Here is a 19,281-nt window from a genome sequence, read left to right as displayed (position 1 = left end):
TAAGAATTAGCTGTCCGGATGTTTCGAATGAAACCCAGCCTGTCTACATTCAGTCCGGTCAGAAAAAATAAAAGACAGCTTCAGCTTAGGGTTACTGGATCAGTGAGGAAATACTTAACTCTTCCTTTGCTTTACTTAAAAATAACATAGTTGCTACTGCTGGGCGGCAATAAACATTGTATTGTGTTTGTGAATTTCCTGCACGTTTCCTGTGCTGACTCTCACAGTGAAGTTCAGACAATGAAAGGAAGAGATTACTTCCGGAATTAAAATAGAGTTCGCCAAACTTGTTATTAATAAAAGTTTAGATTTTTGTGGAAATTGAACCATAATATTTATTTTTTTTGCTTAATAAAGATGTCAAACTGTAAATTAGAAAAATGTTAATATACAGTGTCGCATAAATATATATGAAAAACTGTACAGAAAACTCACCTATCCCTATCTAAATGCATCCAAAGGTAAAAACAGCCGCTACATAAAAGACAAAGAAGAACGTGTCACAACAGTTGCACCTTCCATCTCTCCAACTCCCACCAGTCCGATGCCGGATCCATGCCAGGACAACCTAGATGCCATGATTCTCGGTGAGCGTCCATATTTCCATATTATAGGCCTGTTTGTAAAAATTCTTCTAAATACGCAGTAATATAACTAATCCTTCAGTTATTCAATATGTTATATAAGTCTTCTTGTTTTCTTGTAGGACCTTTTGGGAAAACATACGCCTTTAAGGGAAACTATGTGTGGACAGTCACCGACCATGGCACTGGCCCTCTCATGAAAATCCAGTCCCTATGGAAAGGACTACCAGGAAACTTAGATGCTGCAGTTCACTCGAAACGCACCAAGCTCACGTATTTCTTTAAAGGTGGAACACTTTTATTTCCGATGGTCATATTGTAATGGTAATACATACAGTAGATGTTTATTGTATTGATCTGATACAATATCAATACCAGGGGTGTAACTACAATAGGTGCATGGGTTGCAATCGCAAAGGGCCCAAAAAGTCCATTTTGCGTATAGGAAAAGACCAATACTACCGTATTAAAGACTTGCAATAATTGGGGGACCTGTTGGAGCTTTTGCATTGTGTCCCATGAGCTTCAAGTTATGACACTGATCTGTACCAGGGACACACAAAGACATTCGAGGACCCTGTGCAAGAACATTATATGAGCCCTTTGCAGTTCAATAGCTCATCATAATGCATAATTCCACTGCTTTGGAGTTGGATGTGGCCCCCTTAGGTCCTGTGCAGCTGCACAGGTCGCACCAATGGCTGCAGTATTTGACTTTCGTCACATTACAGTATTGTATTGTACAAGTAAGGAAGAAAACCATTTTTCCAAATCCAGTATGACATCATCTGTTGTGTATTCCGTTTATAGGAGACAAATTATGGAGGTACACTGATTTTAAACTGAACTATGGATACCCTAAATTATTAACTAGAGTCCCCCCAAACATCGGAGCAGCCTTATACTGGGAAGGAAACCAGAAGATATTCCTCTTTAAGGTAAGGTATCTATTTCCACAAAAAAAAACATATACATAGTGTGATGTGTATGCTAGCAATACACCGGTCATCTGATGGCTATCGCCCCTTACTCCCCAATATACAATCGCTCAAGCGGATGATCATGCATAATGGTATAAAGAGGGCGGATAAGTCACTGCCAGGAGCAAAAGATTATCGTAATTGTCCATAGCAGAAACACGGTGAAAAGCTGTATTATTCCAAGATCATATTAGCTTGAAAAATAGTTTATAGCAATAAAGCGGTGTCCATGATTACAAATAAATGGCAGCTTCCCATAACAGCCCCATCTGAGAAGGAGCAGTCACTGACACTCTAGTTGGGCTTCTTTAAAAGGCACCTATTGTTTAAATATTTTGTTTAATATGAGTACTACCCATCTTAGGCTGGTTTCAGACTTGCGTACGGGAGGGCCGCGGATGGCAGCGTACTTCCTCCCTTCTTCCTCCCTGAAACCCCGCCTACTATCCGCCTACTTCTCCTCGCGTCCTGCGTTGCACTGTGTACCTATCTTTAACATTGGGTATGTAGGCCATGTGAATGTATGCGGATGCCTCCGCATGCGCCGTTTTGACGCTGCGCCGACCGCAACAAAATGCAACATGTTGCAACTAGTAAATATCTAGTTTGGAATGAGCTGCTTCTAAGGGTGATTTCACTGTGTGCTTTGTCATACATTCGTTGGTCCCGTCGGGAACGTCTGAACCCCCCCCCCCAAAAAAAAATAAATAAAAGGGATTCGGGCGTATCCGCTGACACGGCCATGAGCTGGAATAGTGCAGGCAATGTGTGCTCTGTCATGCATCATTTTCAGGCGTTTACCCCTAATGGAGGCGGACACTCAGATTCAGACTACTATGACTCCGACTCCATTAAGTGTATACGTCTGCAAATTATGCACGACGGACCACACGTTGACTCTGTCGGCACGATTCTAGTCATTGGCTCTGACGTTGCATATGCTCAAACCCCATTTTGTGAAGGGGTTCGGACGTAAACCCTGATGAGAACACTGAACGTGGTGAAGAATGCAGTGTTAAAGGGCCCTAAGAACTGACATGCACCTTCTTTTTCCCACCAAGTGCTTTTGAAAATAAAAGAGGAAAAATTGCTTAAAACACTGGACATATGAACAGTAAAGTGGTTTTACAATAGATTTGTATAGGAAACACCGTTTACGTAATGTTTCCAGCATTTTTCAGAGTGGACCGTCTCGAGAAACTCCTCTAACAACCTCATATGCATGTAGCCTTGCTCAGTCTATAGTGATAGCTCAGTGTTAAAAATACAATATTTCAATATTTTTTAAAATATATTTAATAACTAGCTGAAGAGCCCGGCGTTGCCTGGGCATAGTAAATATCTGTGGTTAGTTATAGCACCTCACTTCTCTTATTTTCCCATCACGCCTCTCATTTTCCCCATCACATCTCTCATTTTCTCCCTCACTCCTCTCATTCCCCCCTAACACTTGTCATTTCGACCTCACATCTGTCATTTTCCGATCACTCCACTATTTTCCCTCCCTCCTCTCATTTTGTACTCACACCTTTTCATTTTCACCTCAGTATATACATGTTTGTCATCTCCCTTATATATAGTATACACCTGTATGTCATCTCCTGTATATAGTATATACCTGTATGTTATCTCCCCTGTATATAGTATATACCTGCTGTGTGTCATCTCCCCTGTATATAGTATATACCTGTATGTCATCTCCTCCTATATATAGTATATACCTGTATGTCATCTCCCCTGTATAGAGTATATGCTAGCTATTGAACCCGTTCTATGCCCGGGTGGCTAGCATCTATATTGGTATATGGTCTCCATCCTGGTATGTGCTGCTCCATCCTGCGTCCCCATCCTGTCATGGGCTGCTCCATCCTGCGTCCCCATCCTGACATGTGCTGCACCCATCCTGCACCCCCATTCTGACATGTGCTGCTCCCATCCTGCACCCCCATTCTGACATGTGCTGCTCCATCCTGCTTCCCCATCCTGTCATGTGCTGCACCCATCCTGCGCCCCCATCCTGCCATGTGTTGCAACCATCTTGCGCCCCCATTCTGTCATGTGTTGCACCCATCCTGTGCCCCCATTCTGTCATGTGCTGCTTCCATCCTGCACCCCCATTGTGACATGTGCTGCTCCCATCCTGCGCCCCCATTCTGACATGTTCTGCACCCATCCTGCACCTCCATTCTGACATGTTCTGCACCCATCTTGTGCCCCCATTCTGTCATGTGTTGCACCCATCCTGCGCCGCCATTCTGTCGTGTGCTGCTCCCATCCTGCGCCCCCATTGTGACATGTGCTGCACCCATCCTGCGCCTCCATTCTGTCATTTGCTGCTCCCATTCTGTCATATGCTGCTCCCATCCTGTGCCCCCGTTCTGTCATGGGCTGCTCCCATCCTGTGCCCCCGTTCTTTCATGTGCTGCTGCCATCCTGCGCCCCTGTTCTGTCATGTGCTGCTCCCATCCTGCGCCCGTTCTGTCATGTGCTGCTGCCATCCTGCGCCCGTTCTGTCATGTGCTGCTGCCATCCTGCGCCCCCGTTCTATCATGTGCTGCTCCCATCCTGTGCCCGTTTTGTCATGTGCTGCTGCCATCGTGCGCCCGTTCTGTCATGTGCTGTTCCCATCCTGCGCCCCTGTTCTGTCATGTGCTGCTCCCATCCGGCGCCCGTTCTGTCATGTGCTGCTGCCATCCTGCACCCCTGTTCTGTCATGTGCTGCTGCCATCCTGCGCCCCCGTTCTATCATGTGCTGCTCCCATCCTGTGCCCGTTTTGTCATGTGCTGCTGCCATCGTGCGCCCGTTCTGTCATGTGCTGTTCCCATCCTGCGCCCCGGTTCTGTCATGTGCTGCTCCCATCCTGTACCCCTGTTCTTTCATGTGCTGCTCCCATCCTGCGCCCCTGTTCTGTCATGTGCTGCTCCCATCCTGCGCCCGTTCTGTCATGTGCTGCTGCCATCCTGCACCCCGTTCTGTCATGTGCTGCTCCCATCCTGCGCCCGTTCTGTCATGTGCTGCTGCCATCCTGTGCCTCTGTTCTGTCATGTGCTGCTCCCATCCTGCGCCCGTTCTGTCATGTGCTGCTCCCATCCTGCGCCCGTTCTGTCATGTGCTGCTGCCATCCTGTGCCCCCGTTCTGTCATGTGCTGCTCCCATCTTGCGCCCCCATTCTGTCATGTGCTGCTCCCATCCTGCGCCCCCGTTCTGTCATGTGCTGCTCCCATCCTGCGCCCCTGTTCTGTCATGTGCTGCTCCCATCCTGCGCCCGTTCTGTCATGTGCTGCTGCCATCCTGCATCCCCGTTCTGTCATGTGCTGCTCCCATCCTGCGCCCGTTCTGTCATGTGCTGCTGCCATCCTGCGCCCCCGTTCTGTCATGTGCTGCTCCCATCCTGCGCCCGTTCTGTCATGTGCTGCTCCCATCCTGTGCCCGTTCTGTCATGTGCTGCTGCCATCCTGTGCCCCCGTTCTGTCATGTGCTGCTCCCATCTGGCGCCCCCATTCTGTCATGTGCTGCTCCCATCCTGCGCCCCTGTTCTGTCATGTGCTGCTCCCATCTTGCGCCCCCATTCTGTCATGTGCTGCTGCCATCCTGCGCCCGTTCTGTCATGTGCTGCTGCCATCCTGCGCCCGTTCTGTCATGTGCTGCTCCCATCCTGCGCCCCCGTTCTGTCATGTGCTGCTACCATCCTGCGCCCGTTCTGTCATGTGCTGCTGCCATCCTGCGCCCGTTCTGTCATGTGCTGCTGCCATCCTGCGCCCGTTCTGTCATGTGCTGCTCCCATCCTGCGCCCCCGTTCTGTCATGTGCTGCTACCATCCTGCGCCCATTCTGTCATGTGCTGCTGCCATCCTGCGCCCGTTCTGTCATGTGCTGCTCCCATCCTGCGCCACCATTGTATTATATGCCCCCCATAAGATGCTCCATTATATATGCCCCGTATGCTGCTGCCATATATATATATAAAAAAAATACCATACTCACCTATCGTCGCTGGGCGCCGAGTGCTGGGGGGCCTGAGCAGGCGGGGACACCGGCGCGCTGTGGGGGTCAGGTGCCGGAGTCACCGCTAGCTCAGGCCCCCAGCACTTGCTATACTCACCTGTCTGTCCCGTTCCACCACTGCGCGCTGCCATCTTCCGGCTCCTCTGGCTGTGACTGTTCAGTCAGAGGGCGGCGCCGGCGCGCATTAAGCGCGTCATCGCGCCCTCTGAACTGGGAACGTCACAGCAGAGGACCCGGGAGACGGAGCCGCACGCAGCGCTGGAACAGGGGACAGGTGAATATACTTACCCTCCTGGCGGTTCCTGACTCTCCGGTGGAGATCGCGGTGTGCGTTCAGTGATTACGCATACCGCGATCTCCTGGGAGCGTCACTCTGTGAGGCCCAGACTGCGCCGGCGCTTGCGCTTGCGCAGTCTATAAAGGCTTCGGACAGAGTGACGCTCCCAGCGTTATATTATAGATGTGTGTGTCATCTCCTTCTGTATATAGCATATACCTATATGTCATCTCCTCCTGTATATAGTATATACCTGTAGGTCATCTGCTCCTGTATATAGTATACATGTGTGTCATCTCCTCCTGTATATAGTATATACCTGTATGTCATCTCCTCCTATATATAGCATATACCTGTATGTCATCTCCTTCTGTATATAGTATATACCTGTAGGTCATCTGCTCCTGTATATAGTATATACCTGTGTGTCATCTCCTCCTGTATATAGTATATACCTGTATGTCATCTCCTCCTGGATATAGTATGTACCTGTATGTCATCTCCTCCTGTATATAGTATATACCTGTGTCATCTCCCCTGTACATAGTATATATCTGTATGTCATCTCCTCCTGTATTAGACCTCGTTCACACGTTATTTGGTCAGTATTTTTACCTCAGTATTTGTAAGCTAAATTGGCAGCCTGATAAATCCCCAGCCAACAGGAAGCCCTCCCCCTGGCAGTATATATTAGCTCACACATACACATAATAGACAGGTCATGTGACTGACAGCTGCCGTATTTCCTATATGGTACATTTGTTGCTCTTGTAGTTTGTCTGCTTATTAATCAGATTTTTATTTTTGAAGGAAAATACCAGACTTGTGTGTGTTTTAGGGCAAGTATCGTGTGTCAAGTTGTGTGTGTTGAGTTGCATGTGGCGACATGCATGTAGTGACTTTTGTGAGATGAGTTTTGTGTGGCAACATGCGTGTAGCAACTTTTTGTGTGTCGAGTTGCATGTGACAGGTTAGTGTAGCAAGTTGTGTGCAGCAAGTTTTCCGCATGGCGAGTTTTATGTGTGGTGCATTTTGAGTATGTGCAAGTTTTGTGTGAGGCAACTTTTGCATGTATTGCAACTTTTGTGCATGTGGCAATTTTTCCGCATGTGCAAGTTTTGCGTGTGGCGAGTTTTCCATGAGGTGAGTTTTGCACGTGTGGCGAGTTTTGCGTTAGCCTAGTTTTGCATGTGGCGAGTTTTGCGCGTGGCGAGTTTTGAGCGGCGACTTTTGTGTTTCGACTTTTATGTGGCGAGGATGGTGTATGTGTGGTGAAATGTGTGCTGAGGGTGGTATATGTGTTCAAGCACGTGGTAGTGTGTGACGCATTTTGTGTGTGTGTTCATATCCCCGTGTGTGGTGAGTATCCCTTGTCGGGGCCCCACCTTAGCAACTGTACGGTATATACTCTTTGGCGCCATCGCTCTCACTCTTTAAGTCCCCTTTGTTCACATTTGGCAGCTGTCAATTTGCCTCCAACACTTTTCCTTTCACTTTTTCCCCATTATGTGGACAGGGGCAAAATTGTTTGGTGAATTTGAAAGCGCGGGGTTAAAATTTCACCTCACAACATAGTCTATGACGCTCTCAGGGTCCAGACGTGTGACTGTGCAAAATTTTGTGGCTGTAGCTGCGACGGTGCAGATGCCAATCCCGGACACACACACACACACACACACACACACACACACACACACACACACACACACACACACTCAGCTTTATATATTAGATAAACCAATGTATCTGTCCTGTCTTGTGCTTGTATAATATAAAATGTAATCTTTAATTTCCCCAGGGTGATGACTATTGGCAGTGGGATGAGTTGGCGTGGAGTAACCTAGCGCCCAAAAAGATCTCTACACTGTTCACGGGTGTTCCCGGGAAGTTAGACGCAGCTCTGACTTGGAAGAATGGAAAGATTTACTTTTTTAAAGGAGACAAGTATTGGAGAGTGAACAAGCAGCTACGGGTGGATCGAGGATACCCTCTGAGCAAGTCAGAGCGGTGGATGCAGTGCTACAACATGGATTAATAAACTGCCTTATGGGGTTACAGCAGTCAGCAATGATAAAGGTCACCACACAACGACTATGGACTGATGAAAGCTGCAATCTCAGACGTGCTCACCAATTAGAAAGCGATCCAGTAGCCCTCAACACAAGTGATGAATTTTGTAAAATATTGTTAAAAAATATTCTGTCTTGTAAGAATCTAAGCGCACTTTCTTCATGTATTCAGACGTTTTCTCACTTCTCAGAGATCATGCTACTGTGACTAATTGCTGGGTCAGCTCCTGGACCAATGAGCAAGTGCGGCCTGCAGAACAATCAGAACACTGCCACCTATGGACAAACATCGATACTGCAACGTACATCTTAGTTTTCAACATCGACTCAAGATTCAAGATTCAAAGAAGCTTTATTGGCAGGACCAAATACGCATCAGTTTTGCCAAAGCAAGTGTATAAAGGCAATAGGGATAGGGACTGTGGGGATGTTGGGTAGGAGCTGTAGGGAAAGTGGATGGGGGCAGATCCATTGTGGGGGCTATAGTCCATGGCATAGGGGAGGTGGATGGGGCAGATCCAGGGTGGGGGCTATAGTCCATGGCATAGGGGAGGTGGATGGGGCAGATCCATTGTGGGGGCTATAGTCCATGCTCAATACTTCTGCAACTTCAGTTTGGAAGAAATCAATCAAATATATATATAATAGGATAAAAGCTACCCAGGCTTTTAAAGTGGTTGTCCAGACAACAGGTTGATTCCTTTTCCAGAAACAGACCTACTCCTGTCAATGGTTTGCCTGATATTTCAAGCTTAGGACCATTGCCCAACTTCTCGTGACAACTCCTTCGTCTCATGGAATGCAGAAGTCTGCAGTGCCTCCTGCTGGCAGGTGACACAGATAATAAATTTAATAAAAGTATTTTCTTTGTGAACTTATTATGTAATCTTTCCAAACACGTATACAGGCTTCCAAAGATGAAAAAACACGTGCTGGATGGGTTCACATTCAGTCTTTTTTTCACATTTTTTGAAACAGAGCCTGAGCAAAACCTCAAAGTTTTTGAGGATTCTCGAGTTTTTCACGAGGATTTTGGAAAGTTTTCGCTCAGTTTCTGCTCCAAAAGTCAGCAAAAAGGGTTTGTGCACACAGCATATTTAAGATGCTTGTTTTCTTGCCGAGGTGTTCCTAGGCAAAGCCGCTTTAGGAGAAAGCTGGCGGTCTTTTAGACATCGTTTTTGCTACAACTTTAACTATCAATCGGCTTCTTAGCGGAAGCCGTATGAATAAATGAATATTCTTCTTCTGAGTCGCAGTTTCCGACTCCTTAAGCAGTTAAATGAAGTAATGAAAGACTAAACATGTGCACAACAATGTCGTTTTTACATTGCTGCGTGTTATGTTTACTTTTTGTTGCGGTTTGGGGGTGTTTTTGCAAGCGGATTTCAGGCCGCTCCAAAATAATCACCAGAAAAATCATTTTAAAAAAATGCATGACTCTTCCTTTTCTGTTCATATGTTCAGTCTTTTCAGCTTTTTTTTCCACTTCAGGTTTTGAAAAACACTTAGGCTATGTTCACATTCGCGTCTTTGAACGCAGCATCGTCGCCACAACGCACGACGGATGTGAAACGCACGCAAAAACGCATTGTTTTGTGACGCATGCGTCCATTTTTGGCTTGATTTTGGACACACAAAAAATGCAACTTGCTGCGCCCTCTGCGCCCTGACGCTTGCGCCAAAAATGACGCATGCGTCACAAAACACAAGACAACGCATGTCCATGTGCCCCCATGTTAAATATAGGGGCGCATGATGCATGCGTCGCTATGCGTCGCCGTACCTGTGCCCGACGCAACGCAAGTGTGAACATAGCCTTAGGGAAAAAATAGGAAATTGCAGGTCGATTTTTTTTAAAATGGCTCCTAATGGAATATGCTCCAAACTATATACCATCCAATCAGAAGGAAGAACTCCTCCAAAATGCTTCAGGAAACCATTTTAAGGGTATGTGCAGATAACATCTCTACATCAGCCCCCCATAAAATGAACATAGTGTAAAGCAATATCAAAATGACATTGTGGTGCACATGTTCCGTCTTATCGTCTTATGTCACTCCTTTTAACTGTTTCAGGTTTCAGAGACAGTGAATCAGTTAAAAGAAGTGCTATGCTCTTTTTTCAGGTGGCTCTCTATAGCTTTCTATACTTAGGGCCTCTTTCACACATCCATGTCTCTGGCACGTGTGGTGACAGTTTTCACATGTACAGGAGACACTTACACACGTAGACATATTCAAGTGAATGGGTCTGTGCACGTGTCAGTATGTTTCCTCAGACCGTGTGTCCGTGGGCAAAACACGCTGACATGTCCATTTTTTTTTACCGACAACACGAGCTACAAAACATCCCACACACATGCACATGGATGACACACAGAGATGTCATCCGTGTGACACGTACCGGCACCTGAGAGGCAGGGGTACAGTAAGCACTGTTGCCTGGCACCGGTGCTGAACACGGCTCTCATCATTCTCCCCTGCTTTGCAGGCGATCATCATGAGCAGGGGAGAATGATGAGAGTTGTATTCAAGAGATAACAATGAGAGTAGGTGGCTGATGATGAGACTATTACTCCCATCAACCTACACCTGCTGCAGCTAATAACTGAGAGCAGGAGCGGCTAGTGGAAGTATTCGTCACTGTGAAAATTCCGGCATAGGTTCCCCTGTATTTTCTATAACCAGCCAGGCAAAACCGACAGCTCGGGGCTGCAACCCTCAGCTGTCATCTTCAGCAAGCCTGGTTATCAAAAATAGAGGGGTCCCCCCATTGTTTTATTTTATTCATTAAATAAATCATTTTAAAAAAAAAAAGTGGGGTACCCCATTTTTGGTAACCAGCCTTGCTAAAGCTGACAGCTGGGGGCTGGTATCCTCAGGCTGGTAAGGGGCCATTCATATAGGTCCCCCAGCCTAAAAATAGCAGCCCGCAGCAGCCCAGAAAAGGCACATATATTAAATGCGCCAATACTGGCGCTTTGCCCAACTCTTCCCACTTACCCTGTAATGGTGGCAAGTGGGGTTCATATTTGTGGTGTTGATGTCACCTTTGTATTGTCAGGTGACATCAAGCCCATGGCTTAGCAATGGAGAGGCGTTTAAAAGACAGCCGTCCATTACTAATCCTATAGTTAAATGGCAAATAAAGACATAGTAAGTTTAAAGCCCTTTACTAGAAATAAAACAAAACACACTTTTTTCTGATTTCAGAAAAAACCTGATGTGTGAAACTGGCCTAAGGCCTGTCCAACACGTCCAGATAATTCCGGTACCGGAAAAATCGGTACCGGAGTTATCCATGTCCGGGTGCTCACGTGGCACATCAGTGTGGCACACGTGCGGCAGCCGTATGCCGTCCGTGTGCCGACTGGGTACCACACGCACCGTGCAGGAGACAGCGCTAGAGTTAAGCGCTGTCCCCTGCTTTGGGTGCTGAATCCGGAATTCATTCCTTCTTCCCAGCAGCGTTCGCTGGAGAGAAGGAATGAAAAATCATTGTTTTTTTTTTTGTTGTTGTTAAAATAAATTCCTCTCAGCGTCGCAGCTTGTCCTGTATGAGCGGTCACGTGGTGCCGCTCATTACAGTGATGAATATGCGGCTCCACCCCTATGGGGTAATGTGAGAGGAAGCATCGAGGGAGCTGGGTAAGTATTTTAATGCCAGCGGGCGGGCGCACAGGGGGTGGGATGGGGGAGATTACCGGGAACTTTATTTTAACAACATAAAAACCCCAAAACAATGATTTTTCATTCCTTCTCTCCAGCGAACGCTGCTGGGAAGAAGGAATGAATTCTGGATTCAGCACCCAAAGCAGGGGACAGCGCTTAACTCTAGCGCTGTCTCCTGCACGGTGTGTGTGGTTGCCAGTCGGCACATGGATGGCACACGGACAGCATCCGTGTGCGGTATGTGTTTACACGGACCCATTGACTTGCGCTCCCACAAACACTGACATGTCTCCGTGTTTTTCAAACGGACACACGGTCTGTGAAAACACGCTGACATGTGCAGAGACACATTGATTTTAATGTGTCTACGTGAGTCAGTGTCTCTGGTACGTGAGGAAACTGTCACCTCACGTACCGGAGCCACTGACATGTGAAACCGGCCTAACAGTGTAGATAGAAAGTCGCAAGCTATGGAACCGCTAGAGGCTGGAACTGCTGCGCTGACATCTAATTGACGCCATGTCCACATATCCAAAGAAGGAACGTTTCCTGAAGTAGTTTCCACTTGAAAAACTTGTCATTTTTGACCACCTCAAAATACTCTGTGTGCACAGAACCTAATTTTACATTGTGTCACTGTTTTAGGCACTTACATTTTAATGTAAGGCCACGGTCACACATTCAGTATTTGGTCAGTTTTTTACCTCAGTATTTGTAAGCCAAAACCAGGAGTGGCTGATAAATGCAGAAGTGGTGACGTGGTTCTATTATACTTTTCCTCTGATTGTTCCACTCCTGATTTTGGCTTACAAATGCTGGTATCAATTACTGAGCAAATGCTGAGCGTGTGAATGTGACCATAGACTACATTTCCTCAATGGGTATTTGGAGAGCTTTTGGTGTTGCAGATTTACTGCACCTACTAGGCTTTTTTTCATTTTGGGATAGGGGATAACCTTCTGATTGAAGGGGTCTGTCAACTTGGGACCCCCATTGATCCGAAGAACAGGAGCTCTAAAGTGTCTCATGTGAATGAAGCGGTGGTTGATTATGCTGCTCCATTCACACGTGGCTCCTCAAACAACGCCGTTTAGGGTATGTGCACAGGAAAAAAACGTGCGGAAACGCTGCATTGTTCATTCTGCAGCATGTCAGTTCTTTGTGCGGATTCCGCAGCGGTTTACACCTGCTCCATAATAGGAATCCGCAGGTGTAAAACCGCAGGTGGAATCCGCACAAAAACTGCGAAAAAAACATGGTAAATCCGCGGTAATTATGCAGTAAATCCGCAGTGCGGATTTCCTGCAGATTTACCAAAATCAGTGCGGAAAAATCCGCACACCTTTCCGCATCATGTGCACGTGGCCTAAGGGAATAGTGAAGGGCATGACCAATTAAAGCAAAATTCGCTGAGACTTGCATGGCGCCTCAATGAGGGGAGGTGTTCTAGTATGTGGGCTGGCGGAGTTTGTGTGCCAGGGCTTCTTTTTTGTTCTAGTCCGTCCTTGCCAACAACCACATGTGCTGGCGGCAGCTGTATAACATCGTAGATCTACAGTTCACGTCCTAAAGGGTAATTCTTGTTGCTATGTGGATCTCAAATGGGGAAGTGAAAAACAAAATTCCAGCTCCACAACATGACAGTTAACCTCTTACATGGATCAATCTCTTCAGCTATAGAGATCTAGGTCATTCTTGGAATAAATCTAAGTTTTTTAGCAACATTGTGGCCAGGTTATGACTTTCAGGGATTTCCACTATATCTACCGCTTTCAGGAAAAATTCCCAACTATTTAGGCTTTGCTTCAGCGTTCTTTAGTCATTTGGATTTTTTAAAGAAAAAGTTTGCTTTTTACATTCTCTTTTTTTTTTATTGCAGTTAACCTCTTATGAAACAGGTTGCACTTTATACAATGGCGTCTAACGGGCACTCCCAAAGTGATAACCTAGTAGATGTACAATGCACCATGAAAACAGTCTATGCTGCTGGCAAGTGAATGCAATCTGCAGCCTCCACCTCCTGGGCTGTACGGTGGACTAACCATGAATAACTTAGGTGGGATTCAGGAGGGCAAATATGGCAGGATTTCTGCTTTGCACTCGTATAATATCTGGGCTAAGCCAACCTAGAGCCCTCACTCAGATGTCTGTTTTTTTTTTATTCATGTGTTCCATACATGTTTTTCACTAATAGAAGACGAACCCATTATAGCTGATAGCGCTGTTCAAATTCTCAGTGTGTTTTTTGGGGGCAAGTATTTGCAAAATAAAAAAAAAGAAGAGATAAGTTAATTTGTGACCCAAGTCACAAATGTAACTTGTCCATTCAAATCAATGGGTCCGTGAAAAAAGTGGACAGCAGATGGGTGCCACCAGTGTGTCATTTGGGTGCTGCTACAAGTATAGTAATAATGGACACATGAACCGAAGATGGATGAATAATAATGATAATAATAATGATAATAATAAATAAGACAGGTTTTCTGTTTTGCAATAGTCTGAATGAGGACTTATAGATAGATTTTTCCTGAATGGTACACATTAATTATGTTGCCGTCCCTCAGAACATTTTAGGGAGGCCTATTTTTGCCATAGGCGGGTTTACAAAACTGACTTATTCAATCTGTGTCCACAATTATAATTTCAACCATGCCCTTTTTTTAATAGCATGTCTGGATTTCATTAGTTTTTGGAGCAGCTGCCTGGCACCAGATGTTGATAAATGACTTCATGTCCATCAGACTTTGATAATTGGTTTTGGAAGATTAAAAGATTACATGTAGGCAATCTATAATACACCCTGGTGAGGTGATGAACATTTTTTAACTTTAGAACTCTTTGGTGTGTCTTGAGCCAAGTCCTTGTTCATACAGCACCAAAGTGGAACTAGGACATCCTGGAAATCTTTATTTAGTAGAAGCGAATTCCTGCAGCAATAATTGAGGAACCCAAAATATATTTACACACGATATATTGTAGAAATTTCTGTGACCGAGGCTTCGTTAAAACGTCAGTCATTTTTCTGATACAGAAAAAATGGCCTGATTTCCATCAGTGTTTATCAGTTTCTGTTTTTACAATCAGCGATTCCTCAGTGATTTTTCTTGTATCAAAAATAGCTAAATAAATTGACAATAATCTCCAATGCATTACAGTCTTAAAAATGGATAACACATGGACTGCACACAGATGACAATGTGTGCTGACTGCTGACTATAATCATCACAGACACATAGACTTACAGTGGAATGGAAAAGTTTAGCTAAAGATGACACATTTCCTTTGTATGTTAGGCGAAAAAATATATATGCACATTGTCATTTTTTTACAATTTAACCCCTTTACCCCAAGGGTGGTTTGCATGTTATGGACCGGGCCAATTTTTACAATTCTGACCACTGTCACTTTATGAGGTTATAACTCTGGAACGCTTCAACGGATCCTGGTGATTCTGACATTGTTTTCTCATGACATATTGTACTTCATGATAGTGGTAAAATTTCTTTAATATTACCTGCGTTTATTTGTGAAAAAAACGGAAATATGGCGAAAATTTTGAAAATTTCGCAATTTTCCAACTTTGAATTTTTATGCAATTAAATCACAGAGATATGTCACACAAAATACTTAATAAGTAACATTTCCCACATGTCTACTTTACATCAGCACAATTTTGGAACCAAAATTTTTTTTTGTTAGGGAGTTATAAGGGTTAAAAGTTGACCAGCAATTTCTCATTTTTACAACACCATTTTATTTTAGGGACCACATCTCATTTGAAGTCATTTTGAGGGGTCTATATGATAGAAAATACCCAAGTGTGACACCATTCTAAAAACTGCACCCCTCAAGGTTTTCAAAACCACATTCAGGAAGTTTATTAACCCTTCAGGTGTTTCACAGGAATTTTTGGAATGTTTAAATAAAAATTAACATTTAACTTTTTTTCACAAAAAATTTACTTCAGCTCCAATTTGTTTTATTTTACCAAAGGTTACAGGAGAAAATGGACCCCAAACCTTGTGGTACAATTTGTCCTGAGTACGCCAATACCCCATAAGTGGAGGTAAACCACTGTTTGGGCGCATGACAGATCTTGGAAGCGAAGGAGCGCCATTTGACTTTTTAATGCAAAATTGACTAGAATTGAGATGGGATGCCATGTTGCGTTTGGAGAGCCCCTGATGTGCCTAAACATTGAAACCCCCCACAAGTGACACCATTTTGGAAAGTAGACCCCCTAAGGAACTTATCTAGAGGTGTGGTGAGCACTTTGACCCACCAAGTGCTTCACAGAAGTTTATAATGCAGAACTGTAAAAATAAAAAATCATTTTTTTTCACAAAAATTATCTTTTCGCCCCCAATTTTTTATTTTCCCAATGGTAAGAGAAGAAATTGGAACCAAAAAGTTGTTGTACAATTTGTCCTGAATACGCTGATACCCCATATGTGGGGTTAAACCACTGTTTGGGCGCATGGGAGAGCTCGGAAGGGAATCAGCGCCGTTTGACTTTTCAATGCAAAATTCACAGGAATTGAGATGAGACGCCATGTTGCGTTTGGAGAGCCACTGATGTGCCTAAACATTGAAACCCCCCACAAGTGACACCATTTTGGAAAGTAGACCCCCTAAGGAACTTATCTAAATGTGTGGTGAGCACATTGACCCACCAAGAGCTTCACAGAAGTTTATAATGCAGAGCCGTAAAAATAAAACAAAAATTTTTTCCCACAAAAATTATTTTTTAGTCCCCAGTTTTGTATTTTCCCAAGGGTAACAGGAGAAATTGGACCCCAAAAGTTGTTGTGCAATTTGTCCTGACTGCGCTGATACCCCATATGTGGGGGGGAACCACCGTTTGGGCGCATGGGAGGGCTCGGAAGGGAAGGAGCGCCATTTGGAATACAGACTTAGATGGAATGGTCTGCAGGCGTCACATTGCGTTTGCAGAGCCCCTAATGTACCTAAACAGTAGAAACCCCCCACAAGTGACCCCATATTGGAAACTAGACCCCCCCACGAACTTATCTAGATGTGTTGTGAGAACTTTGAGCCCCCAAGTGTTTCACTACAGTTTATAACGCCGAGCCGTGAAAATAAAAAATCTTTTTTTTCCCACAAAAATTATTTTTTAGCCCCCAGTTTTGTATTTTCCCAAGGGTAACAGGAGAAATTGGACCCCAAAAGTTGTTGTCCAATTTGTCCTGAGTACGCTGATACCCCATATGTTGGAGTAAACTCCTGTTTGGACACACGGGAGAGCTCGGAAGGGAAGGAGCACTGTTTTACTTTTTCAACGCAGAATTGGCTGGAATTGAGATCGGACGCCATGTCGCGTTTGGAGAGCCCCTGATGTGTCTAAACAGTGGAAACCCCCAAATTATAACTGAAACCCTAATCCAAACACACCCCTAACCCTAATTCCAACGGTAACCCTAACCACACCTCTAACCCAGACACACCCCTAACCCTAATCCCAACCCTATTCCCAACCGCAAATGTAATCCAAACCCTAACCTTAACTTTAGCCCCAGCCCTAACTGTAGCCTTAACTCTAACTGTAGCCTTAACCCTAGCCCTAACCCTAGCCTTAACCCTAGCCCTAACCCTAGCCCTAGCCCTAACCCTAGCCCTAACCCTAGCCCTAACCCTAGCCCTAACCCTAGCCCTAACCCTAGCCCTAACTTTAACCCTAGCCCTAGCCCTAACCCTAGCCCTAGCCCTAACCCTAGCCCTAACCCTAACCCTAGCCCTAGCCCTAACCCTAGCCCTAGCCGTAACCCTAGCCCTAACCCTAGCCCTAACCCTAGCCCTAGCCCTAACCCTAGCCCTAACCCTAATGGGAAAATGGAAATAAATACATTTTTTTTATTTTTCCCTAGCTAAGGGGGTGATGAAGGGGGGTTTGATTTACTTTTATAGCGGGTTTTTTAGCGGATTTTTATGATTGGCAGCTGTCACACACTGAAAGACGCTTTTTATTGCAAAAAATATTTTTTGCGTTACCACATTTTGAGAGCTATAATTTTTCCATATTTTGGTCCACAGAATCATGTGAGGTCTTGTTTTTTGCGGGACGAGTTGACGTTTTTATTGGTAACATTTTCGGGCACGTGACATTTTTTGATCGCTTTTTATTCCGATTTTTGTGAGGCAGAATTACCAAAAACCAGCTATTCATGAATTTCTTTTGGGGGAGGCGTTTATACCGTTCTGCGTTTGAAACACCAAATAATATTCCTACCAGGGTCATGAAGGAAATCATATAATACTATCGAAAAAGGACCTTCACACAAAGACCAAAATATAAAACATATATAGTCTTTATTGAAACAATCATTAAAAACATACAATAAATAAATAATGCGACAGTAACCACTGATGCAGGACAGAAACAGTGGGACCCATACAGGAACCAACCTCAAAAACAACAGTAGTACAGTGACAATAAACGGCTGGGTATAAAGAAATGGACATATATAATTAGGTAAAATACATCTAAATGAATACGAGCCCTATAAGAAGAAATAGGCATGTATGACAAATAGACCAAAGATCTAAAGTAAACCCAGACACATGATGGAAATATAGACTACTGCAAATGAAGTGATAAAGGCATAGTTACCTAGGTTATTTATATCTGTCTTTTTGATCGCGTGTTATTCCACTTTTTGTTCGGCGGTATGATAATAAAGCATTGTTTTTTGTCTCTTTTTTTTTTTTTTCTTACGGTGTTTACTGAAGGGGTTAACTAGTGGGACAGTTTTATAGGTCGGGTCGTTACGGACGCGGCGATACTAAATATGTGTACTTTTATTGTTTGTTTGTTTTTATTTAGATAAAGAAATGTATTTATGGGAATAATATATATATATTTTTTTTCATTATTTAGGATTTTTTTTTTTGTGTACCCACCCCAATGCGCGTTTCGGCGTGATTAGCCTTTAAACGCGCGTTGGGGTGGGTACACGATGTGGGTGAACGCTCTTCCTTGCCTGCTCAGGTAACTATGCATAATTGTATACTAGCCATATTATGGCATTTTTAGATACATGATCTGATATTGTATATCTTGCTCTGTATTGCTGGTTGTAGCATGTTACATCTTTCTAAAACTACTATTTAGACTCTGTTTGAGTCTCTTGTTGGGACCGTGATATTGATTGTCATAATACAGGTAGCCCTCATATGTGTACCCCTGCCGTTTCTTTGTGCACATTGTGGCCTGAGTCCAATTTTTCTCTTCCCCCGGCTTTGCCAAATGTCCTGTTTTACACTTAATAAAGTTTTTTGCTATTTTTCTATAAATATGATGTTGGGTGTTTTTTGATCGTAGTTTTCTATGGTAGTCAGTTTAATAGTAGCGATTATCCCATAATCTTATCCGCTATGGCCCATATATAGGATTTTGATTACATGAGATCTCCTGTTACTAATTATATGGGTATGCTTCTCATGAAGATAGCAGTCCCTTTATTATATTGCATACATAAAATGACCTTTAGAAAAAGTATTTCTAAAGTCCGTTTCTGATATGCAAATGAGGCTTGTTACTAGTCGATGGGTTGTTAGTTTCCCAAGAGTAGTCAGCTCACTTAGCATGTGATCACACCCCTTTGGGCATGATAACATGACTTACAAGCGCTGGCATCATCGGTAATGCTATACATACATCACGCAAGCTCGCGGCTA

The 19,281-nt window shown here is 44.4% G+C and overlaps 1 protein-coding gene across 1 annotated transcript in view; it reads left to right on the top strand.

Annotated features, from left to right (window-relative positions):
• The window catches only part of MMP19 (matrix metallopeptidase 19), a 32,156-nt gene extending 23,367 nt beyond the window's left edge, over positions 1-8,789 (top strand). Inside the window, exons 6-9 of the mRNA XM_069758442.1 lie at positions 462-587; positions 707-871; positions 1,395-1,522; positions 7,645-8,789. Of these exons, the coding sequence (XP_069614543.1) occupies positions 462-587; positions 707-871; positions 1,395-1,522; positions 7,645-7,881 (656 nt within the window). The 3' untranslated portion in view covers positions 7,882-8,789. The remainder of the gene's footprint in view (positions 1-461; positions 588-706; positions 872-1,394; positions 1,523-7,644) is intronic.
• Positions 8,790-19,281: the final 10,492 nt, after the last annotated feature.

This window comes from Ranitomeya imitator, chromosome 3 (genome assembly GCF_032444005.1).
Source record: "Ranitomeya imitator isolate aRanImi1 chromosome 3, aRanImi1.pri, whole genome shotgun sequence".
Taxonomy (NCBI): domain Eukaryota; kingdom Metazoa; phylum Chordata; class Amphibia; order Anura; family Dendrobatidae; genus Ranitomeya; species Ranitomeya imitator.
Note: the sequence above shows the minus strand (reverse complement) of the source record. Positions and strands in the feature narration are given on the sequence as shown.